Source organism: Dendrobates tinctorius, unplaced genomic scaffold (assembly GCF_039654945.1).
Source record: "Dendrobates tinctorius isolate UK_male_01 unplaced genomic scaffold, ASM3965494v1 ptg000216l, whole genome shotgun sequence".
NCBI classification, from domain to species: domain Eukaryota; kingdom Metazoa; phylum Chordata; class Amphibia; order Anura; family Dendrobatidae; genus Dendrobates; species Dendrobates tinctorius.
Window position 1 is genome coordinate 3647448 of NW_027361883.1, and position 26691 is coordinate 3674138.

The 26691-nt window shown below is 45.1% G+C and overlaps 1 protein-coding gene across 1 annotated transcript in view; it reads right to left on the reverse strand.

Moving 5' to 3' along the window:
• DYSF (dysferlin) overlaps nt 1-26691 on the reverse strand; it is a 320393-nt gene that overhangs the window by 169678 nt on the left and 124024 nt on the right. The window contains exons 29-32 of the mRNA XM_073555076.1: nt 22556-22698; nt 16796-16969; nt 2845-2938; nt 2599-2676 (exon numbers count right to left, since the gene is read on the reverse strand). Of these exons, the coding sequence (XP_073411177.1) occupies nt 2599-2676; nt 2845-2938; nt 16796-16969; nt 22556-22698 (489 nt within the window). The remainder of the gene's footprint in view (nt 1-2598; nt 2677-2844; nt 2939-16795; nt 16970-22555; nt 22699-26691) is intronic.

Below are 26691 nucleotides of genomic sequence, written 5' to 3' on the forward strand. Positions count from 1 at the left end.
GTACACAGTGACTGCACCAGCAGAATAGTGAGTGCAGATCTGGAGTATAATACAGGATGTAACTCAGGATCAGTAATGTAATGCATGTACACAGTGACTGCACCAGCAGAATAGTGAGTGCAGCTCTGGGGTATAATACAGGATGTAACTCAGGATGAGTAATGTAATGTATGTACACAGTGACTGCACCAGCAGAATAGTGGGTGCAGCTCTGTAGTATAATACAGGATGTAACTCAGGATCAGTAATGTATGTACACAGTGACTGCACCAGCAGAATAGTGAGTGCAGATCTGGAGTATAATACAGGATGTAACTCAGGATCAGTAATGTGATGTATGTACACAGTGACTGCACCAGCAGAATAGTGAGTGCAGATCTGGAGTATAATACAAGATGTAACTCAGGATCAGTAATGTAATGTATGTACGTACACAGTGACTGCACCAGCAGAATAGTGAGTGCAGCTCTGGAGTATAATACAAGATGTAACTCAGGATCAGTAATGTAATGTATGTACGTACACAGTGACTGCACCAGCAGAATAGTGAGTGCAGATCTGGAGTATAATACAGGATGTAACTCAGGATCAGTAATGTAATGTATGTACACAGTGACTGCACCAGCAGAATAGTGAGTGCAGATCTGGGGTATAATCCAGGATGTAACTCAGGATCAGTAATGTAATGTATGTACACAGTGACTGCACCAGCAGAATAGTGAGTGCAGCTCTGTAGTATAATACAGGATGTAACTCAGGATCAGTAATGTATGAACACAGTGACTGCACCAGCAGAATAGTGAGTGCAGCTCTGGAGTATAATACAGGATGTAACTCAAGATCAGTAATGAAATGTATGTACACAGTGACTGCACCAGCAGAATAGTGAGTGCAGCTCTGGAGTATAATACAGGATGTAACTCAGGATCAGTAATGTAATGTATGTACACAGTGACTGCATCAGCAGAATAGTGAGTGCAGCTCTGGAGTATAATACAGGATGTAACTCAGGATCAGTAATGTAATGTATGTACACAGTGACTGCACCAGCAGAATAGTGAGTGCAGCTCTGGAGAATAAAACAGGAGGTAACTCAGGATCAGTAATGTAATCTATGTACACAGTGACTGCACCAGCAGAATAGTGAGTACAGCTCTGGAGTATAATACAGGATGTAACTCAGGATCAGTAATGTAATCTATGTACACAGTGACTGCACCAGCAGAATAGTGAGTTCAGCTCTGGAGGATAATTCAGGATGTAACTCAGGATCAGTAATGTAATGTATGTACACAGTGACTGCACCAGCAGAATAGTGAGTGCAGATCTGGGGTATAATCCAGGATGTAACTCAGGATCAGTAATGTAATGTATGTACACAGTGACTGCACCAGCAGAATAGTGGGTGCAGCTCTGTAGTATAATACAGGATGTACCTCAGGATCAGTAATGTATGAACACAGTGACTGCACCAGCAGAATAGTGAGTGCAGATCTGGGGTATAATACAGGATGTAACTCAAGATCAGTAATGAAATGTATGTACACAGTGACTGCACCAGCAGAATAGTGAGTGCAGCTCTGGAGTATAATACAGGATGTAACTCAGGATCAGTAATGTAATGTATGTACACAGTGACTGCACCAGCAGAATAGTGAGTGCAGCTCTGGAGTATAATACAGGATGTAACTCAGGATCAGTAATGTAATGTATGTACACAGTGACTGCACCAGCAGAATAGTGAGTGCAGCTCTGGAGAATAAAACAGGAGGTAACTCAGGATCAGTAATGTAATCTATGTACACAGTGACTGCACCAGCAGAATAGTGAGTGCAGCTCTGGAGGATAATTCAGGATGTAACTCAGGATCAGTAATGTAATGTATGTACACAGTGACTGCACCAGCAGAATAGTGAGTGCAGCTCTGGGGTATAATACAGGAGGTAACTCAGGATCAGTAATGTAATGTATGTACACAGTGACTGCACCAGCAGAATAGTGAGTGCAGCTCTGGAGTATAATACAGGATGTAACTCAGGATCAGTAATATTATGTATGTACACAGTGACTGCACCAGCAGAATAGTGAGTGCAGCGCTGGAGGATAATTCAGGATTTAAGTCAGGATCATAAATGTAATGCATGTACAATGCCCCTGTATACAGCCCTTTCTGCAGTACATTGCTCCTTTCGTCCCCTCTATATAGGGCCCCATCTTGCGGTCCATCTCTCCTCTCAGCCCCGTATACAGCAGTATATCCCTCCTCTTAGTTCCCAGCACACACTCATATGCTTTCTGTGACATAATCCCCCACAGGAGAAGCTCAGTTATACTCAGCACAGTTCTGCTGGCAGGAAGCAGCTTGTCAGAGAGACTGCAGGCCAGCGAGGGTCCCTGAAACTACAGCACAGATCCAAGGGCAGCTGGACGGTAAATGGGGCCTGGTGGACATCATTGGAGAGGTGGGTGATATTGGCACAATTGGACCCATATATACTGCATGTGTATTATTGTGAGACCAAATAGTGCTTTCAGCACACGTTTAACCCTATGTTGGGCGTGCACAGGCATTGTCCGTGTCATTACCGGCGGTCTCACCTGAGAAGCTGTCTTTGTCCATAGGGATCAGGTTTCGGGCTTGGTAGAGGTAGCAGCGTAAATGGTAGCGGTTCCCATCTGTAACGGGAGAGACGTGAGCAGCAGATTATTGTATGTAACATAGAACTTGTAACACCAGCCGTCTACTTCACTGCATAATAACAGAAGAAGCACATCGGCTCATTTCCATCTTTTAGTTAAAAAATTAAGGAGCTATAAAAAAAAGTTACACGAAACTGTACTGACAATCATAAATGCAGGATATCGTCGGGCGGTTCACTCCTAAACTGAGCGCACTGGTGTTTCTTCCATCATCACTTTTGTCGTCAGTTACTCCACCCTATAAAACAAATTATAACAATCAATTACTAATTCAGCTGATCACATGACCGCACTGCACAGCAATAATCTGCACTGACCTGATCACATGACCGCACTGCACAGCAATAATCTGCAGTGACCTGATCACATGACCGCACTGCACAGCAATAATCTGCACTGACCTGATCACATGACCGCACTGCACAGCAATAATCTGCACTGACCTGATCACATGACCGCACTGCACAGCAATAATCTGCACTGACCTGATCACATGACCGCACTGCACAGCAATAATCTGCACTGACCTGATCACATGACCGCACTGCACAGCAATAATCTGCAGTGACCTGATCACATGACCGCACTGCACAGCAATAATCTGCAGTGACCTTGTAAGGGTCAGCCAGAGACGCTAAAGCACCAGTGTCCCGGCCTTCCCTCACAGAAAACTGCAATCCACTGCTCGGCGTACCTGCGTCTCCAGGTTCCGGTCCCCCTGGGCACTTCCCAAGATGTGATGGCCCCTCTCCGAGGCGACTCCCAGTAGCTGAGACACAGTCTATAGTAACTTGAATGGTTTCTTTTCTGATAGCTTCGCACAATATATCCACAGTTGGCACATTGTAGGATACACATTCATCTTTACTTGCTTCCTCAGCTCTCCCTACTTTGCTGACGCTTCTATACGGCCCGGACCATCCTAGACTGCTTCTCAGCTTCTTCCTGACCTAACCTCGCCATGATGACAATTCCTTCTGCTTGTTTCGCCCCAGACTTGAAATCTATACCGCTCCCTGCCAAGCTCCAGCATCCTTCTGTTCCTCACTCTATCCGACTCCCGCACTAAGAGCGTCCACCCAGGCTACAAGTCGCCACATCTTCTTCTACTCTTTGGTCCACTATACTGATGTCCAATGCACGTGGATAAATTGGAGACGGTCGCTGCTTAACGTTGAGTCACTACTGAACAGTCCTGGGCCTATAGCCCATGTGGACACGTCGGACATTCTGGCCCTGTCTGAACTAACTTCCTTCTCACCTAACCTTAACTCCCGACAGCCCCTCCTACACTTAACCCTATACTACTAAGAGCTCTATATACTAGAGTGCCCCCCTCTAGTGTCCAAAGGGAGCAGTACGCTTTCCCTATTCTGTACATGACAAACCTTGAAATGCAGTAAACATTATCACAACTATGTGCAAAAAAAAGCAACAATACAATAAAACATCAAGGCAAAACAACGGTAATACCCAGAAAGGAGCAGGGCTGTGGAGTCGGAGTCGTGGAGTCGGAGTCGGAGTTAGTTTTGGTTGGAGTCGGAGTCGGTAGAAATGTACCGACTCCAGCTTTAAAAAAAATGTATTAATATTTCATAATTGAACTTTCATATGAATTTTATAAATGTTACTCAAATATATATGTTCTATCAAACTATGAACAACATTGATAAGCAGTTCTGCTGGAGATAGAGACATTTCTTACTTCTTGTGTGTCACTGTTCTCCACTGCCCTTATCTAATATTATACTTGGTTAACCTCATGCTGCCCCAACCCCCCTACTTACAATGTATGAAACTGAAAGTGAAAATGTGTTGCAAATTCTTAGTAGTAAAGCTCCTCCTCTAGACTAGATCATACTAGGTGTGAGTCTTCCAAGCATCTCACAGCTGCCTGCTACTCAGAAGAGGAAGACTGTAAGAAGTATTATCCTTTCAACAAACTTTGCATCAGTTAACTGTGAGTACATGAGGAATAATAACAGTATTACTGACCACTATATCAGTTGTACGACCTGGCAATAATTTTGTACAATTGTTTTTAGGAAAAACAATTGTCATTTGGATTGTGAATGCAGAATTAAAAACCTGAGAATGTCAAAGAAGCATCACATTAAATCAGCTGTATTTGAACATTTCACCATCACTCAAGATAGAAAACATTATGTCTGTCAGTGTATGACAAATGATCCAGACGAAAACAAATGCTGTGAAGCCCAGATGAGTGCATATTCAGGCAAAGAGAAAAATGCTCCTACCAGAGCTTCTAATCTAAAGAGACATTTACAGCGCTTTCATCCAGAAGTACTGAAAGCAGTGGATGAGAAAGACTGCATCCAAACCAATGAACCAGTGCCCAGCTCTTCCAGCCAAACAAAGGAGCAGAGAACTTTGCAGCCATCAGTTGCAAGATATTTTGTCAGTGACAAAGTTACTGTGACAATGACAGTAGATACATTTAAAAAACAGATCATAGAGCTTGTTGTAAAGGATAGTGTGCCTATTTCATTATTTTCACGACCAGCTTTTGTGTCTGAATGGGGAAATGGCCCGCAAGCTTGGTGTTTCTCTGGAGAGAGAGAGTATTAGAAAATTAGTAATCGAAGAAGCTTTTAAGCAAAAGGAAGAACTTAAAAAAAACTCTCAAGGGACGCTTTGTTTCTTAAAATGGATGCCTGCACACGTCACAGAGTGAACTATTTTGCCATCAATGTCCGATTTGTTTGTGACAAAAATGAAATAGTTACCAAGACATTGGCAGTAAAAGACACCAAAGCTCATCACACCAGTGAGTTTCTCCAGGTCTTGGGGGAAAAGGTTCTGCAAGACTATGAACTTAAAAAAGAGCAAGTTCTTTCTGTCGTAACTGACAATGCTTCAAATATGATAAGTACTATTAAGCTAATGAATGAGAGTAATGATGGTGACCAGCAGCTAGAAGAACATTATGGGTCCACAGACACAGAACTGTTTGAAATAGAGGAACACAGTATTGTAACTGAGGAGCAAACTGAAGTTGCTTCAGATGAACAGCAACATGATAGTTTAGAAGATCTTGTTGAAACTGTGTCAATATGTTCTTTCATCACATGCGCTGTGTTGTGCATACGCTACAGCTGGCTATAAGAGACAGTCTGCAAGAAGGACATGCTGCTGCACTGATTGGCAAGGTGAGAAAATTGGCTACTGTTGCCAGAACCCCTAAAGTTGACTCAATTTTGAAGAGACGTGCTGGAAAAGGGGCAATTATTGATCAAGCCACACGATGGGGCAGTACTTACTTAATGATTCAGCGCTTGGTTGAACTGAAAACCTTTCTTGTAGACATGGCTAACCCTCAACTGACGCTAAATGAAAGTCAGTGGAATCAGGTGACTGAGCTGGAAATATTGCTAGAGCACCCATTTACAGTGACTAAAAAATTACAAGCAGAGGACTTAACTCCAGGTATTTTCTTAAAGGAGTGGAAGAACCTGATGTTTCGCCTGTCCCAAAGAGGAGGGTTAATTGCAAGTGGCATTGCTACATCAATGAAACGGAGAGAGGAGCTACTATTACAAAATAACATTCTTTTGGCAGCTAGATGATCAATAGCTAAGTAAAGGAAAAGAAGCTCTGTTTGAAATAGCAGTAAGGATGAAAGAGTTGCAGAACAGTCAGGAGGAACAAGAAGAATTTGGTCGTCCTGCCACATCTTCACCCTCATCATCAACTGATGATGAATTTAATTTCGAAAAATATTTGGATCACAAGGACCGTGCAAAGTGTTCCCGCATAGAAGAAGAGTCATCCCCATCAAGGAACACAGCCAGTACATTTCAGCAGAATTTTTCATGTGCACTAAAAGAAATTGAGAAATTTGACCGTTCATCAAAAATAACAGTGCAACAAGCGATTCCTCTGTATCCTGACATTGTCAGAGATGTTGCCCGAGTGGTCACTGCTTTGCCACCAACACAAGTTAGTGTAGAGACTCTGCTCTCAAAATAATTAGATCAGATTTGAGGGCATCCATGAAGGAGGATCTGACAGAGGCAATACTTTTTCTGAGGACAAATTTATAGATTTCTTCTTATTAACTGCATAAAAGTGTTTATTGCATATTTACTTACAGTTTAGAAAAGTTTATAAAAGTTATTTGCTATATTCTAATTGTATTCTAATAAATGTAGTTTTTGCTCTAAGTGGTCTGATTACTTATATGATGGTGATAAACTGAATAAGCACGATGTTTAATATTTTACAACAGTAAATTTGTTGTTATGAATTGGCCATTTATGAAGGAGTCGGAGCCGGAGTCGGAGTCGGAGTCTGATAAAATCCAGGAGTCGGAGTCGCAACTGTGGCTTACCGACTCCACAGCCCTGGAAAGGAGTAGCAGTACCATTTCATATGTGTGGTAATACATGAAAATATGTAGCAGTACCATTGAGCAATAGATAATAAATACAATATTGAACATCTTACTTAACCCCTTTACAACCTGATCACATGACCGCACTGCACAGTAATAATCTGCACTGACCTGATCACATGACCGCACTGCACAGTAATAATCTGCATTGACCTGATCACATGACCGCACTGCACAGTAATAATCCGCAGTGACCTGATCACATGACCGCACTGCCCAGTAATAATCCGCAGTGACCTGATCACATGACCGCACTGCACAGTAATAATCTGCACTGACCTGGTCACATGACTGCACAGTAATAATCTGCACTGACCTGATCACATGATCGCACTGCACAGTAATAATCTGCAGTGACCTGATCACATGATCGCACTGCACAGTAATAATCTGCGTTGACCTGATCCCATGACCGCACTGCACAGTAATAATCTGCACTGACCTGGTCACATGACCGCACTGCACAGTAATAATCTGCACTGACCTGGTCACATGACCGCACTGCCCAGTAATAATCTGCAGTGACCTGAACACATGACCGCCTTGCACAGTAATAATCTGCATTGACCTGGTCACATGACCGCACTGCCCAGTAATAATCTGCAGTGACCTGATCACATGACCGCCTTGCACAGTAATAATCTGCATTGACCTGGTCACATGACTGAACTGCCCAGTAATAATCTGCACTGACCTGGTCACATGACCGCACTGCCCAGTCATAATCTGCATTGACCTGGTCACATGACTGAACTGCCCAGTAATAATCTGCAGTGACCTGGTCACATGACCGCACTGCACAGTAATAATCTGCATTGACCAGGTCACATGACTGAACTGCCCAGTAATAATCTGCACTGACCTGATCACATGACCGTACTGCCAAGTAATAATCTGCACTGACCTTGTCACATGACCGCACTGCACAGTAATAATCTGTAGTGACCTGATCACATGACCGCACTGCACAGTAATAATCTGCAGTGACCTGGTCACATGACCGCACTGCACAGTAATAATCTGCATTGACCTGATCACATGACCGCACTGCATAGTAATAATCTGCACTGACCTGATCACATGACCGAACTGCACAGTAATAATCTGCAGTGACCTGATCACATGACCACACTGCCCAGTAATAATCTGCACTGACCTGATCACATGACCGCACTGCAAAGTAATAATCTGCATTGACCTGATTACATGACCGCACTGCCCAGTAACAATCTGCAGTGACCTGATCACATGACCACACTGCACAGTAATAATCTGCAGTAACCTGATCACATGACCGCACTGCACAGTAATAATCTGCACTGTCCTGATCACATGATCGCACTGCACAGTAATAATCTGCACTGTCCTGATCACATGACCGCACTGCCCAGTAATAATCTGCAGTGACCTGATCACATGACCGCACTGCAAAGTAATAATCTGCATTGACCTGATCACATGACCGCACTGCCCAGTAATAATCTGTATTGACCTGATCACATGACCGCACTGCAAAGTAATAATCTGCATTGACCTGATCACATAACTGCACTGCACATTAATAATCTGCACTGACCTGGTCACATGACCACACTGCCCAGTAATAATCTGCATTGACCTGATCACATGACCGCACTGCACAGTAATAATCTGCACTGACCTGGTCACATGACCGCACTGCACAGTAATAATCTGCACTGACCTGGTCACATGACCACACTGCCCAGTAATAATCTGCATTGACCTGATCACATGACCGCACCGCACAGTAATAATCTACTCTGCCCTGATCACATGACCGCACTGCACAGTAATAATCTGCACTGACCTGATCACATGACCGCACTTGCACAGTAATAATCTGCACTGACCTGATCACATGACCGCACTTGCACAGTAATAATCTGCACTGACCTGATCACATGACCGCACTTGCACAGTAATAATCTGCACTGACCTGATCACATGACCGCACTTGCACAGTAATAATCTGCACTGACCTGATCACATGACCGCACTTGCACAGTAATAATCTGCACTGACCTGATCACATGACCGCACTGCACAGTAATAATCTGCACTGACCTGATCATATGGCCACACCGCACAGTAATATTCTGCACTGTCCTGGTCACATGACCGCACTGCACAGTAATAATCTGCACTGACCTGGTCACATGATCGCACTGCACAGTAATAATCTGCTCTGCCCAGTAATAATCTGCACTGACCTGGTCACATGACCGCACTGCACAGTAATAATCTGCACTGACCTGGTCACATGACCACACTGCCCAGTAATAATCTGCATTGACCTGATCACATGACCGCACCGCACAGTAATAATCTGCACTGACCTGGTCACATGATCGCACTGCACAGTAATAATCTGCTCTGCCCTGATCACATGACCGCACTGCACAGTAATAATCTGCACTGACCTGATCACATGACTGCACTGCACAGTAATAATCTGCACTGACCTGGTCACATGATCGCACTGCACAGTAATAATCTGCTCTGCCCTGATCACATGACCGCACTGCACAGTAATAATCTGCACTGACCTGATCACATGACCGCACTGCACAGTAATAATCTGCACTGACCTGGTCACATGATCGCACTGCACAGTAATAATCTGCATTGACCTGATCATATGGCCACACTGCACAGTAATATTCTGCACTGTCCTGATCATCAGAGTATACACTCTTACCCCCTCACAGATCACATTGTTCCGCACATTCTTTAGCACATTGCAGTGTTACATATTTCTACACTGGCTGCACTGCATCCTTCTTATATGCAGAGTGTCCTCTGGAAACGACTGACGTAATGGACGTTTGAACATTGGATGCGGTTTCCGTTGTGTAAATAATCAGAGATAATAAGATGTAAATTAGATTTTCCCTGCGGCGCGTCGGAAGCTTTTTACTGGTGACTGGTTTATTTAATCTGAAGCCTCTATAGTAGGAAAGTCATTGAGGAGCCTTCTGTGAGGCATCAACTTGACACCTCCACATATTACGAGGGAGGCGACACATGACACAGCTGGTTCTCCACAAGCTCCAGAGAGCGCTGCCACGAGACCTAGGTGGTCCACACCAATTCTGCCTCTGCTTAGTGTAAAACTCCTGGGGAACGGGTCCAAATACTGTCACACGGCATCTAAAAGGAAACTTGTGCTGTGTCAGCCGAGTGACAGCTCAATAGAATTGGTCATAGACCAAAACACTCCGAGCTTGAAGAAGACGTCCCATTTATGTCATTTTCAGCAGCACAGGAACCGGTTCGTAAAATCTTCAGTCCATCAATACAACAAGGACACAAATCACAAAAGGTCCAATCCTTGTAGAAGAAGAAATAGATCTACTCTGGTCAAGTTTCACCAATTTCTAGCTCCTCTAACCACCAGAAGAAGATACTTGGACGTAGGCTTCTGGCTTGTTGGCAACACTGACCAATTAATGTGCCCAGTTTACTAGGATCCATGGGTTAATAAATTAGCCGACACGGTGGCTTGGGTCTCTGGCCTTAATAAGGAGGCCATTGAGAGACTTGAACAACCATTAGAAAGCCACATTTTTCAAGTTCAGCACTTCTAGTCTTATAGTCATACGTGGAGACGTTTTTAGTTCTGTGCTATCTAATCTTATGTACAAGTGCCAAAAATTCCACTCTATACTCAAGATGTGGCCACTAGTCCTTTATAAGAGGGTAAAGTAATAATTTCTTCTCCAAAAGTCATGCTTTTACTAATAGAAGACAGAGCTGGCTTATGATGCAACACACTGGCATTGAGATCTAGGAAATATTGTACAGTGTTACATAGGGTAAACTTGGCATAAAAAAGACGCCACTGTTTCAGATGATAATGATCAGACAAAATGGAGATTTTTTTTTGCTTGTACTTCGTGCATGACTTGTTCATTTTGATGTTGATGTATGAGTGTTTCCCTATTCCAAGTCTTCAAGAGCCACTAACAGATCATCAGGTATTCAGGATTGACATTTTATTTGTGATTCTAGTCAATACTCACAGGAAAGCTGTAAGGTTGGCTAATCAAGAGGTCTGGGGTCAGATACCAGGAGAACTTGTCATAAACCAAGGAGTAAGACCAATGGATAGTCAAGTCAAGGTCCGAGGTCAGAATTCCTGGTAGGTAGCAGATCAAGATAAAGAGGCTAGGCAAATGGATGGTCAGAAACAAGGTCAAAGATTGGGTAACAATAGATCTGAGACTGAGCAAAAAGATCCTACGCACGCAGACACCACCTAACTTAAAGCTACAACTGGCACCAATTGGAGGCAGAAAGCCAGCTAAATAGCCAGGTAAAACGCCAAACAGGAGACACATGGAGAAAATTCCAAACACCCTGATTGGGCAGGTGGACTGTCACTCAACAACACTGACAGCTCATTACAACCCAGCCTCTGAACGGACAGCTGAGCTGTCTATCATTATAGTGACAGCTCAGCACGCCTCTTCCCTAGATTGGACGGCTGAGCTATCACTCACTGAGTCCAGACACACCGATAGGGGAGATCGTAACAGTACTGTTCAGGTCATAAGTCTATCACTTGTGCAACACTAAGGAAATCCTACAACCATGACCTGTTGTTGGCTCAAGGACTGGAGTTGTGGAACAGAGCTGTACGAGACAACAAATTTTTCCTTCTTCTTGATTTTTTTTTTTTACCCAAAACAGAGATACTTTCTCACATTTCTTATCTTTCTCGGCTATATCAACTGGGCCAACTAACAGTAAAAAAAATGTGAATTATATTCAGAATTGTGCTCAGAAAAGTTTATTTTGCCGTCATCAATTGCCATAATTTCTGGCAGCAGTCATATCGGCCATTGGCGCATGCGTTGGGAAAATCTCCTGGCGCATGTGTCAAATTTATCGAAAGTTATAAAACGGTTTTTTTGAGGTTTTTTCGATAGATTTGTGAAAGTCGGAATCCCTTTTTTCCTCAACTGTATGATCTGGTGTAGCGAGATGCACAATTCCATATTGTAGACATGGAAGGTATATGGCAGTATACTCCCGACTGTGCGGCTTCCAATGGAGCTTATGCGTAGTTGCCTTGGCATCATTTATTCTGCCATCCTTGATTGCAAAGCAATTATGACAAAATAAGTCAACGCATAAAGAACTAATTTATCCCCCGACCCTGTGACCGGTCCGTAGAGAGACGTAATACTGCGGGTACGATGCCAAGAAGCCACTAGCCAAGACTGCTCACACTCTAGTTACAAAGCGCTGCATTATCCCTCCTCGGCCCACCATGCCCCGTGTGTGGCCCGGCCAATAAGTCACCGAGATTGCAGAAAGGAAGAATTTCTGGGTGATTTCATGCTATAATGCCTGTGATATACTGCACACACCGGCTGGGATGTATTTAGCTGCATGGCGGGCCGTGTGAAAAGTTCACCGTTCAATAAATGAAGGAGACTATGAAGAATAAGGCCAAGAGGAGAGGATCATGGGTGCGAGGACCTGTCCAATGTAAGCAAATTAGGAAATGTGACACATCCACAACCAGAAGACTCGTAGGTGCCCGGAGCAGAGAGAATCCCTCCGAGCCTCGGCTCCTGGGTCAGAAGTTAATAATGATGATGGCTCCGAGGTCTGTGTATTATTCATTAATGTCGGCCTTTATATCTTACTGTAACTTACGAGAATCCTCAGCTGTTCACCAGCGAAGTAGCAAGAAGTGGAACAGCGCAGGATGTTTGACTAAAAGAAATTTGCTTATGGAACGTTTGGTGGAAACGACTTTAAAACAAACATTAGGACAATTAGCGGGAAGTTCACAAGGCAATGGATTCCAGCGTCCATCGGGGCTGGGAATGTTAACCCTCTGCTGCCTGCAACTTGTGCAGCCGGGTGAAAAGTAATGATGGGCACATGGTTATTAATGTGTTTACAGAAGGTTTTAGGATAGAACTCCAAAAAAAAAAATCTAAGATTGTCCAAACGATAAAAAACTGCACTGGTTAGTCTAGAAATGGGTGGAGAAATGTGGGCAACGCTTACCACGGGGTGGGCAACGCTTACCACTGGGTGGGCAACGCTTACCACGGGGTGGGCAACGCTTACCATGGGGTGGGCAACGCTTACCACGGGGTGGGCAACGCTTACCACTGGGTGCGGAACGCTTACCACTGGGTGGGCAACGCTTACCACTGGGTGGGCAACGCTTACCACTGGGTGGGGAACGCTTACCACTGGGTGGGGAACGCTTACCACTGGGTGGGCAACGCTTACCACTGGGATGGCAACGCTTACCACTGGGTGGGCAACGCTTACCACAGGGTGGGCAACGCTTACCACTGGGATGGCAACGCTTACCACTGGGATGGCAACGCTTACCACTGGGTGGGCAACGCTTACCACTGGGTGGGCCACACTTACCACTGGGATGGCAACACTTACCACTGGGATGGCAACGCTTACCACTGGGATGGCAACGCTTACCACTGGGATGGCAACTCTTACCACTGGGATAGCAACGCTTACCACTGGGTGAGCAACACTTACCACTGGGATGGCAACGCTTACCACTGGGTGGGCAACGCGGGCAACGCTTACCACTGGGTGGGCAACGCTTACCACTGGGTGGGCAACACTTACCACTGGGTGGGCAACGCTTACCACTGGGTGGGCAACGCTTACCACTGGGATGGCAACGCTTACCACTGGGATGGCAACGCTTACCACGGGATGGGCAACGCTTACCACAGAGTGGGCAACGCTTACCACTGGGAGAGCAATGCTTACGACTGGGTGGGCAACGCTTACCACTGGGATGTCTCGTGCCTCCTAGTCTTCCTGCTCTGTGTAACTCTGCCTCCAACACTGACTGGCCGCTTTCTGTAAATATACAGAATACACAGGAATCTGCCAATCAGTGGTGTGGGGGTGGGGTGATGTACAGCTCAGCATTCCGAGCTCTGCTAGATGTGCAGCAGAGAAAACTGATTGTATCACAACTGCTGCACCCAATAAACTAAGTGATACATCGCTGGGATCAGGGTTTCTGCCCCTACATCAGATTACATAGCAGAAAGCTGCTGACAGATTCCCTTTAAAGAGCCATCCCACAAGGTTTAGGATAACTTAGGATAGAAACCCAACCAGACACTTTTCCAAGAGTAAAAGATCTCCTTTTGTAGATAGCTGTTTCAGGGTTCTTGCCCCTCATTGGTGCAAAGTAGAAGTTTTCGATGGAGGATCTAAGGGTTAAAATTTCTCCTTAAAGGGGTTTCCACTATGGACAAAATATAAATTCTGCAGCCTATCAGTAACAAACCAGTGGGAGATGCAGCGCTGACTATAGGTGAGAACATATGTCCATAGGTAAGTATTAATATATTTTCTCACCTCCCTGGTCCCTATTTTAAAGGGTTATCTAATAATGGACAACCCAATTAAGGTGGTCTTCAAGCTGGTGAAGGGAGACTTATAGGCCATGCAATGCTCCTTGGAAATAAATGTATGCAAAAAGACCTCTTCAAAGTGGAAGAGAACATGGTCTCTGGTGTCACCCATGAGGTCAGTCAGGCATTTTCCCTACCTTATACCGTAGCTTCCTTTTCTGCAGTGAGATTTTCCAACTTCCCAGGGAATCTATATAGCCTGACCTGAACCATAGAGGAGCTCCCACCAATCGTCCCAAGCCATCACCACCACGGTAGGTCGGTCAGGTGGCCACCATTTCTTGGACCTTATAAGTGCTGAATTCCATCTTTTCCTTTTCTGTAAGATTTTTGTGCGTTATAATATCTATTCCGGTAAAACTGAACCTAACAGAAGAACTTCTAGGCAAGATTTACTGTAAAATCAGACCTGACCCAATTATCGGAAAAACCGCAATACAAAAAAAAAAGTGAGAACTTCTCCTCGCACCAAAACCTCCGGAGCTGCTACTTGAAGCCTCGCAGAAGGGAATGAGGTTACGGAGCCAGACTAAGTAGCAAATGAACAGAGGGAAATGTTTTTTCTATACTCCAGCCAGACCACGGACAGATCCCAGCCATCCAGTGGACTTACGAGAGATAACCTTTTCCACTAACACTGACAGAAACGGATATTAAGCAATCGCAAGATCTGGCAGGACGTATGGAGAGAAGGTTAAGAAGATCGACCCAAGGACATTTTTTCATTCCTTATTTTCCCTGGACCTTTAAATGCTACTTGGTAAAGGATCCCCGTTATTTGGCCCAGGCATCGGACGATGGAATGAGTAGGGATTTGTGGTTTCTACGAGGGGTCTCTGATGAAGGACCTGCTATACACTGCAGTACATTGTGGCCCGAGGTCATGTCCTCCTGGCAAATCCATGAAGCCACCGGAATGTACATGGCCTCTTGCAGAGAACATGATCTGGCTCTATTTTTGCTCACAACAACCAATGGAACAAGTGAGCTGAGCATCCATCATTCTCGGGGGTTTCGTCTGGTCTAGTCTTGTCTATAGTACTGATTAATAAAGCTGAGGAGAGAAGGCTTTTCTAGGACTTCTCATTTTTCGCCCTCGCTGGTTGCTGCACAATGTGTCCCTTGTACCAAGCTTGGAGAGATACCGAGCAGAGTTTACTGTTTTTCTACTCCTTATTTTTTCAGGTACGAGATTTACATAGTTGTATACACCACTCTGCTTCCTGGAACAAGTCTGTTCAGCACTGAGGGCTAGTCCCCTGTACAGCAAACTGAACTTCTGCCTTTAAGTAAAAACTGAGTGTCTCCTTTCAGAAAGGATTTTCCTATAAGCTTTGAGCTGTACTCAGTCTCCCCAGGTCCATCGCCGAGTATCCACCAATGGTCCGTTGTTTGCTATTGGCTGCAGTGCTGACGTCATGTCAACCAATAACTGGGCTCTTCCAATGTACAGTAGAAGGCACATTGATTGATTGGCTGCAGCGCTTTTGAAGTGACGTCAGGGTTACAGACAACTATTACTACCAGGAGCAGTGGTGAAGACTTAGCGTTCACAGTCCAGTACAACAATAAAGCCTTTAAAAGAACTCTCCATCGAATCTGCACCCAAAAAATAATGCAAAAAAATATAAAACAAATAGCAAAAACAAAAAACACAAAAATCAGAGCAGATTGCTATTGTGTGAAAAATCACAGCAGGAAAAAAAAAAAAAAAAAATCAGTATTTTTACTTGGGAGTATGGTATAAATGGTCTGATCGGCCGGCGAGCCCGGGGTTCAACCCGCGTCTCCACCAACCTGTCATCCGGGAATTTCCAAAAGCCGCTTCCTGCACTAAACAAAATTAATTGCTTCTTTCCCCTTCCATTCTCAATTCATAAATGAAATCTGTATTCTGTGAAGACTTTGCCATTACTGAGATAGAATATGACCATTGGTGCTTATAAAATTCTATGGAGATGGGAGGAGCTGGAGGCAAGTTCCATAAAAGTTTATGAGCACCAACTGTCTTGTCCTATCTCAGAAATGGGAAGGTCTGAAACCCTGAAGACACATTTTATCCGCAAATGTTGAATTTTGAGAATGACTCATCAGTCCAGGAGGAGAAACAAGCAGATTTCTCTGCTAAGATACATTAAAATGATTTTTATTTTTATGTGTATCATCGATTTAGAAAATAAAATATTCTTTAATGTTACCATCAACAAGAAAACATTCAGCCCCCACGTACCAGAGATCCCTCTAAAGCAAAGACCGCCGCTGCTCCAGTCTGCTCCAGGGGCTCCATCCGTCGCCTCCACCTCCGTCTGCGGAAGCTGTCCGTCTTGCGATACTTTAGATGGAAGCGCCATCCAAAAAGCGAAGCGTATTCCCAGCCTTCACTCTCAGACTCGTCAGGCTTGTGCTGCAAGATGAAAGTCAGTGGTTAACACGACGGGCACGGGGAAAGTGTCCTACGCCGGCAGACAGTATGTGAGAGCGTGGATGGTCACGGGGAAAGTGTCCTACGCCGGCAGACAGTATGTGAGAGCGTGGATGGTCACGGGGAAAGCGTCCTACGCCGTCAGAGAGGATGTGAGAGCGTGGATGGTCACGGGGAAAGTGTCCTACGCCGGCAGACAGTATATGAGAGCGTGGATGGTCACGGGGAAAGTGTCCTACGCCGGCAGACAGGATGTGAGAGCGTGGATGGTCACGGGGAAAGTGTCCTACGCCGGCAGACAGTATGTGAGAGCGTGGATGGTCACGGGGAAAGCGTCCTACGCCGGCAGAGAGGATGTGAGAGCGTGGATGGTCACGGGGAAAGTGTCCTACGCCGGCAGAGAGGATGTGAGAGCGTGGATGGTCACGGGGAAAGTGTCCTACGCCAGCAGACAGTATGTGAGAGCGTGGATGGTCACGGGGAAAGTGTCGTACGCCGGCAGAGAGGATGTGAGAGCGTGGATGGTCACGGGGAAAGTGTCCTACGCCAGCAGACAGTATGTGAGAGCGTGGATGGTCACGGGGAAAGTGTCCTACGCCGGCAGAGAGGATGTGAGAGCGTGGATGGTCACGGGGAAAGTATCCTAGTCTGGCAGACAGTATGTGAGAGCGTGGATGGTCACGGGGAAAGTGTCCTACGCTGGCAGAGAGGATGTGAGAGCGAGTATGTGAGAGCGTGGATGGTCACGGGGAAAGTATCCTAGTCTGGCAGACAGTATGTGAGAGCATGGATGGTCACGGGGAAAGTGTCCTACGACACACAGAGAGAATGTGAGAGCGTAGATCGTCACGGGGAAGTGTCCTACGCCGGCAGAGAGGATGTGAGAGCGTGGATGGTCACGGGGAAAGTGTCCTACGCCAGCAGACAGTATGTGAGAGCGTGGATGGTCACGGGGAAATCGTCCTATGCCGGCAGACAGGATGTGAGAGCGTGGATGGTCACGGGGAAAGTGTCCTACGCCGGCAGACAGGATGTGAGCATGGATGGTCACGGGGAAAGTGTCCTAGGCTGGCAGACAGGATGTGAGAGCGTGGATGGTCACGGGGAAAGTGTCCTATGCCGGCAGACAGGATGTGAGAGCGTGGATGGTCACGGGGAAAGTGTCCGACGCCGGCAGACAGTGTGTGAGAGCGTGGATGGTCACGGGGAAAGTGTCCCACGCCAGCAGACAGTGTGTGAGAGCGTGGATGTTTTTAAAAACATTCTTTATTACAGTCTTACTTTCTTTTTCTTTGTTTGATATATCATATATAAAATATATAAATTATATATAAAACATATATAAAAAATTATATACAATATAGATATAAATAAATATACAGAATATAAAATATATAAAATGTATGAAATATATTACATATAAAACTTATATGTGTGAGTAAAAATGTATATATATATATATATATATATATATATATACACACACATACTGTATACATTATTGTTATTTATTCATATTAATTCCATGGTGCTGTACATGAGACGGGGTTACATCAAAGTAGAGTTATCACCTACAGTAACCAAACTAACAATGACAGACTGGTACAGAGGGGAGAGGACCCTGCCCTTGCGCGCTTACATTCTACAGGATTATGGGGAAGGAGACAGTCGGTCGGGGGTTGCAGTAGCTCCGATGGTGTTGAGGTGGCTGTGTGGTCATTACAGGTTGTAAGCTTTCTTGAAGAAATGGGTTTTCAGGTTCCGTCTGATGGATCCAAATGTGGTGGATAACTGGACGTGTTGTGGCACAGAATTCCAGAGGATGGGGGATATTCAGCAGAAGTCTTGGAGGTGATTGGGTGAGGAGCGAATAAGCATAGAGGAGAGAAAGAGGTCTTGGGAGGACCAGAGATTACGTGAGGGAAGATATTGGGAGATTAGTTCGGAAACATACAGAGAAGAAAGGTTATGGATGGCTTTGTATGTCAGTGTTAGTAGTTTAAACTGAATACGCTGGGAAATTAAGAGTCAGTGAAGAGATGTGCAAAGAGGGAAGAAGGACTGTAGCAAGGAGAGAGTGATTAGTCGGGTAGCAGAGTTAAGGATGGACTGGAGGGGTGCGAGAGTGTTAGAAGGTAGGCCATAGAGGAGGATGTTGCAGTAGTCGAGGCGGGAAAAGATGAGGGCATGCACAAGCATTTTGGTAGAGTCAGGGTTGAGGAAAGGACGGATTCTGGAAATATTTTTGAGCTGAAGGCGACAGGAGGTGGAAAGAGCTTGGATGTGCAGTTTGAAGGATATGGCAGAGTCAAGGGTTACTCTGAGGCAGCGGATTTCCGAGACAGGGGAAAGTGTGATATCATTTATTGTGAAAGATAAATCAGGTAGGGAAGATATGTGAGAAGGAGGAAAGATAATTAGTTCAGATTTGTCCACATTGAGCTTGAGGAAGCGAGAGGAGATGAAGGAGGATAGGGTTGATAGACACTCTGGGATTCTGGACAGCAGAGAGGTGACCTCTGGGTTAGAGAGGTAGAGCTGAGTGTCATCAGCATATACAGTAGATGGTACTGGAAGCCATAGGACTTTATGAGTTATCCCAGGCAAAGGGTATAGATTGAGAAGAGAAGGGTTCCTAGAACAGAGCCTTGAGGGACACCAAAAGAGAGAGGGTGGGATGAGGAGGTAGTGTGGGAGTAGAAAACGCTAAATGTGTGATTGGTAAGGTATGAGGAAATCCAGGATAGGGCAAGGTCTTTAACACCAAATTAAGAGAGGATTTGTAGTAGGAGACAGTAGTCAACTGTGTCGAAGGCACAGGACAGGTCAAAAAGGAGGAGCATAGAGAACTGTTTGTTAGCTTTTGGTCAGGACTGTCTCAGTGGAATGGTGGGGACGGAAGCCGGATTGTAGGTTGTCGAAGAGCGAGTTAGATGCAAAGTGAGAGGAAAGTTCAGCGTGGACGTGCTGGTCAAGGAGTTTGGAAGCAAATGGGAGCAAAGATATGGGGCGATAGCTGGACATAGTGCTCGGGTCAAGGAATGGCTTTTTGAGGATAGGTGTGATTTTGGCATATTTGAAAGCAGTGGGGAAGGTACCAGAAGTGAGTGATAGGTTGAAGAGATGGGTTAGTGATGGGATAAGTGTGGTGGTGAGGTTGGGGAGGAGGTGGGATGGGATGGGGTCAAGTGCACAAGTGGTGATGTGTGATTTGGAGAGAAGAGGAGCAAGCTCTCCTTCAGTGATTTTGGAGAGGGAAGTTATGGGGTTTGGGCATTAGTCTGGTATACAAAGGGGTTGTGGTGGTCGGACAACAAAGACTTGCCTTGTTTGGTCGATCTTAATTTTGAAGTGTGTGGCAAAGTCCTCAGCAGAGATTAGGGAAGTCGGAGGGGGCAGTGGTGGGCAGAGGAGGGAGATAAAAGTGTTGAACAACTGTTTGGGTTTGTAGTATAGGAAAATATGAGGCTTGTGAAGTAGGCCTGTTCAACAGAGGTGAGAGCCGATTTGAATGTGAGTGTTGCTTGTTTGAATGTGGTGAAGCCATCTTGCGAATTTGTTTTCTTCCAACGCCGCTTAGCAATTCTGGATACTTGCTGGAGCTTTTTAGTGATGTTATTGTGCCAGGGTTGTCTATTGATTCGTCAAACTCTGCTATGCATGACGGGCGACCGATTCGATGGCTGATGCAAGAGTGGCATTGTAGAAACTAGTGGCAGTGTCGTGGAATGAAGATATGGAGGACAGTGGTAGAATAGAGTCAGAGAGCGTGTAGGTGTCTAGGTTTGCGAGGTTTCTGTGGGGGGTGTGCATGTTGCTGGACATGGGTGACAGGTGAGGAGGACAGTGATGAGAATATGAGTAGATGGTTGTCAGATAGAGGGACAGGGGAGCTTGTGAAATTAGATAGGGAGCAGAGACGGGTGAAGACCAGGTCTAATGTATGTCCGTCTGTGTGGATGCTGAGGAGGACCACTGAGTAAGTCCAAAAGATGACGTGAGTGACAGGAGTTTGGAGGCTGCCGACTGGTGGGTGTCAGTGGGGATGTTGAAGTCACCCATGATGATGGTGGGAGTGTCAGCAGTGAGAAAGTGAAGAAGTCAGGTAGAAAACTGGTCAATAAAGGCAGTGGCCGGGCCCGGAGGACGGTATATGACAGCCATTTGGAGGTTGCAGGGAGAGTAGATGCGGACAGAGTGGACTTCAAAAGAGGGGAGGATAAGGGAGGGTAGAGGTGGTAATGGGTTAAAGGTACAGTTGGAAGAAAGAATATATGTAAGTATATAATTATTTTTGTTTTCATAATATGTTCCATAAGAATTCAAAAAGCTCTCTGGGGGACACGAAGCTCCTACTAAGACCCCGTCGCTCTGCTACGACATGGGGCTTGCCAAGATGCAAGTGTCACCACTGACTAGGCTCCACACCGCTACATGGGCGTGACATACACCACTGACAGCGCCTATTGGAAGTTCCAGAAGAAGAAGAAGGAAGAGGAGCGATGGAGGATGGCCAGGAACGAGGAGGACCGAGGAGAGGGAAATAAAGTACCGTCGATCAGTATATTTTATCCCTCCACCCTTCACAGCCGCCTATTAGTGGATTCGTGCAAAGTGAATCTCCCAAAATTTTGGAAATTTTAAACAAATTTGATCAGTTTCCAATGGATTCTCTCCTCTGGTAAGAACCTATACACGGGGTTACATGTTCTCTGGTTTCACTCTACACTCACAGGGCAATCAGACTGTGAGCTCCTGGGGTCCTGAACTGATGGGTGCGACAACATGGCTTAATATAAACATATTTTGAACATTTTTAGAGATGGCTTTTCGGAGCGACCTGATTTTTACCATATGGCTCTCAGGAATATTTGCCATTTACACCACAATGTACTAATTTTGAGCGTCCATGAAAAGTAACTGTCTCGTAATATCGCCATCACACAGTGGGTGCCGCACAATAGAGGTGACCATCTGCTGACAGCCCCTTCCTAAGGGTCTCTGTGCAGCACACTATGGCGTCTCACAGTTCCAGGTTATAAAAAGTGCATCTGGCCGCCGGCGCGCTGCTGCACGCTTGTTTACTCGCAGCTTTCAATAGAACGTTTTATGAGCGCAGGAGAGCACATCTGCACCGCGCTCCAATGCTGACATCTAGCGGTGGAAACCTGCAGCCGGAGAACTTCGGATTGTGGGATCAGTTCATCGGGACGAAGATGTAGCAGGCCGAAATAGCTCTGGATCTGACCCAGGCGGAGCGTTTGTTGGCAGAACCCCTGGACACATTCCCCATCTCCAGACATATCCGATGAGATGGAAGCTCGGATATAGGTGATCTGCACTGATACATTGCAGCAAAGTAAAAAAGATTGTGCTGCCCCCCATTGATTCATCTCGAATGTAGCAAATCACCAACGAAAAGAACAGCAAAGAAAAGAAAAACCTTCTGTCCAAAAGAGATTAGTAAAATGTGAGAGATCGCGGCGTCACAGAAATGTATCGTCTGCTCAACCACCCTGAACGTCATAATGAGAACGTGCAACTGAGACGGCAGAAAAACAAAGTCACCTTCTTCAAGATCTCGATCTGCTTGGGGTCCCTCCTGCGCAGTCTGACCCAGCGCTTCCTTCGGTTCGTGTGATACATCTTCTCCGTAGGCACCCAGGACTTGGGTTTGCGGTCCGGTGGGATGGTAATGCCGTATTCCCACCCTGCAGGAAAGGTGCGGGGTTTAGTGTAAAGAAAATACAACAATCTTCTACACACACTGTACACGTGCCATACACACGCTGTACTACATCATACCCACTGTACATACATCATACACACTGTACACATGCCATACACACACTGCACATACATCATACACACACAGTACACATAACATACACACTGCACATACATGATACACACTGTACACATGCCATACACACGCTGTACATACATCATACACACGCTGTACATGCATGATAAACACTGTACATACATCGTACACCCAGTGAACATACATCATACACACACTGCACATACATCATACACACACAGTACACATAACATACACACTGCACATACATGATACACACTGTACACATGCCATACACACACTGCACATACATCATACACACTGTACACATGCCATACACACACTGCACATACATCATACACACACAGTATACATAACATACACACTGCACATACATGATACACACTGTACACATGCCATACACACGCTGTACATACATCATACACACGCTGTACATGCATGATAAACACTGTACATACATCGTACACCCAGTGAACATACATCATACACACACTGCACATACATCATACACACACAGTACACATAACATACACACTGCACATACATGATACACACTGTACACATGCCATACACACACTGTACATACATCATACACACTGTACACACATCATACACACTGCACATCATACACACGCTGTACATACATCATACACACACTGCACATAAATCATACACCCACTGCACATGCATGATACACACTGTACATACATCGTACACCCACTGCACATACATCATACCCACTGTACATACATCATACACCCACTGCACATACATCATACACCCACTGCACATACATCATACACCCACTGCACATGCATGATACACACTGTACATACATCGTACACCCACTGCACATACATCATACACCCACTGCACATACATCATACACCCACTGCACATACATCATACACACGCTGTACATGCATGATACACACTGTACATACATCATACACCCACTGCACATACATCATACACACGCTGTACATACATCATACACACGCTGTACATACATCATACACACGCTGTACATGCATGATACCCACTGTACATACATCGTACACACACTGTACATACATCATACACCCACTGCACATACATCATACACCCACTGCACATACATCATACACCCACTGCACATGCATGATACACACTGTACATACATCGTACACCCACTGCACATACATCATACCCACTGTACATACATCGTACACCCACTGCACATACATACACCCACTGCACATACATCATACACCCACTGCACATGCATGATACACACTGTACATACATCGTACACCCACTGCACATACATCATACCCACTGTACATACATCGTACACCCACTGCACATACATACACCCACTGCACATACATCATACACCCACTGCACATACATCATACACCCACTGCACATACATCATACACCCACTGCACATACATCATACACACTGTACATACATCATACACCCACTGCACATACATCATACCCACTGTACATACATCGTACACCCACTGCACATACATACACCCACTGCACATACATCATACACACGCTGTACATACATCATACACACGCTGTATATGCATGATACACACTGTACATACATCGTACACCCAGTGAACATACATCATACACACACTGCACATACATCATACACACACTGCACATACATCATACACACACTGTACATACATGCACCCACTGCACATGCATGATACACACTGTACATACATCGTACACCCACTGCACATACATCATACCCACTGTACATACATCATACACCCACTGCACATGCATGATACACACTGTACATACATCGTACACCCACTGCACATACATCATACACCCACTGCACATACATCATACACCCACTGCACATACATCATACACACGCTGTACATGCATGATACACACTGTACATACATCATACACCCACTGCACATACATCATACACCCACTGCACATACATCATACACCCACTGCACATACATCATACACACGCTGTACATACATCATACACACTGTACATACATCGTACACACACTGTACATACATCATACACCCACTGCACATACATCATACACCCACTGCACATACATCATACACCCACTGCACATGCATGATACACACTGTACATACATCGTACACCCACTGCACATACATCATACCCACTGTACATACATCGTACACCCACTGCACATACATACACCCACTGCACATGCATGATACACACTGTACATACATCGTACACCCACTGCACATACATCATACCCACTGTACATACATCGTACACCCACTGCACATACATACACCCACTGCACATACATCATACACCCACTGCACATACATCATACACCCACTGCACATACATCATACCCACTGTACATACATCGTACACCCACTGCACATACATACACCCACTGCACATACATCATACACCCACTGCACATACATCATACACACGCTGTACATACATCATACACACGCTGTATATGCATGATACACACTGTACATACATCGTACACCCAGTGAACATACATCATACACACAATGCACATACATCATACACACACTGCACATACATCATACACACACTGTACATACATGCACCCACTGCACATGCATCATACACCCACTGCACATACATCATACTCACACTGCACATACATCATACACCCACTGCACATACATCATACACCCACTGCACATACATCATACACCCACTGCACATACATCATACACCCACTGCACATACATCATACACACACTGCACATACATCATACACACACTGCACATACATCATACACCCACTGCACATACATCATACACACACTGTACATACATGCACCCACTGCACATGCATCATACACCCACTGCACATACATCATACACCCACTGTACATACATCGTACACCCACGGCACATACATCATACACCCACTGCACATACATCATACACCCACTGCACATACATCATACACCCAGTGAACATACATCATACACACTGCACATGCAACATACACACACTGTACATACATCATACACATCGTACACATGCCATACACACGCTGCACATACATCATACACACGCTGCACATACATCATACACACGCTGTACATACATCATACACCCAGTGAACATACATCATACACCCACTGCACATACATCATACACCCACTGCACATACATCATACACCCACTGCACATACATCATACACCCGCTGCACATACATCATACACCCAGTGAACATACATCATACACACTGCACATGCAACATACACACACTGTACATACATCATACACACTGTACACATGCCATACACACTGCACATACATCACACACACACTGTACATACATCATACACACACTGTACACATGCCATACACACTGCACATACATCATACACACACTGTACACATGCCATAAACACACTGTACATACATCATACACACTGTACACATGCCATACACACTGCACATACATCATACACACACTGTACACATGCCATAAACACACTGTACACACATCACACACCCACTGTACATACATCATACACCCACTGCACATACATCATACACCCACTGCACATACATCATACACATGCTGCACATACATGCACCCACTGCACATACATCATACACCCACTGCACATACACCATACACCCACTGCACATACATCATACACCCAGTGAACATACATCATACACCCACTGCACATACATCATACACCCACTGCACATACATCATACACCCACTGCACATACATCATACACCCGCTGCACATACATCATACACCCAGTGAACATACATCATACACACTGCACATGCAACATACACACACTGTACATACATCATACACACTGTACACATGCCATACACA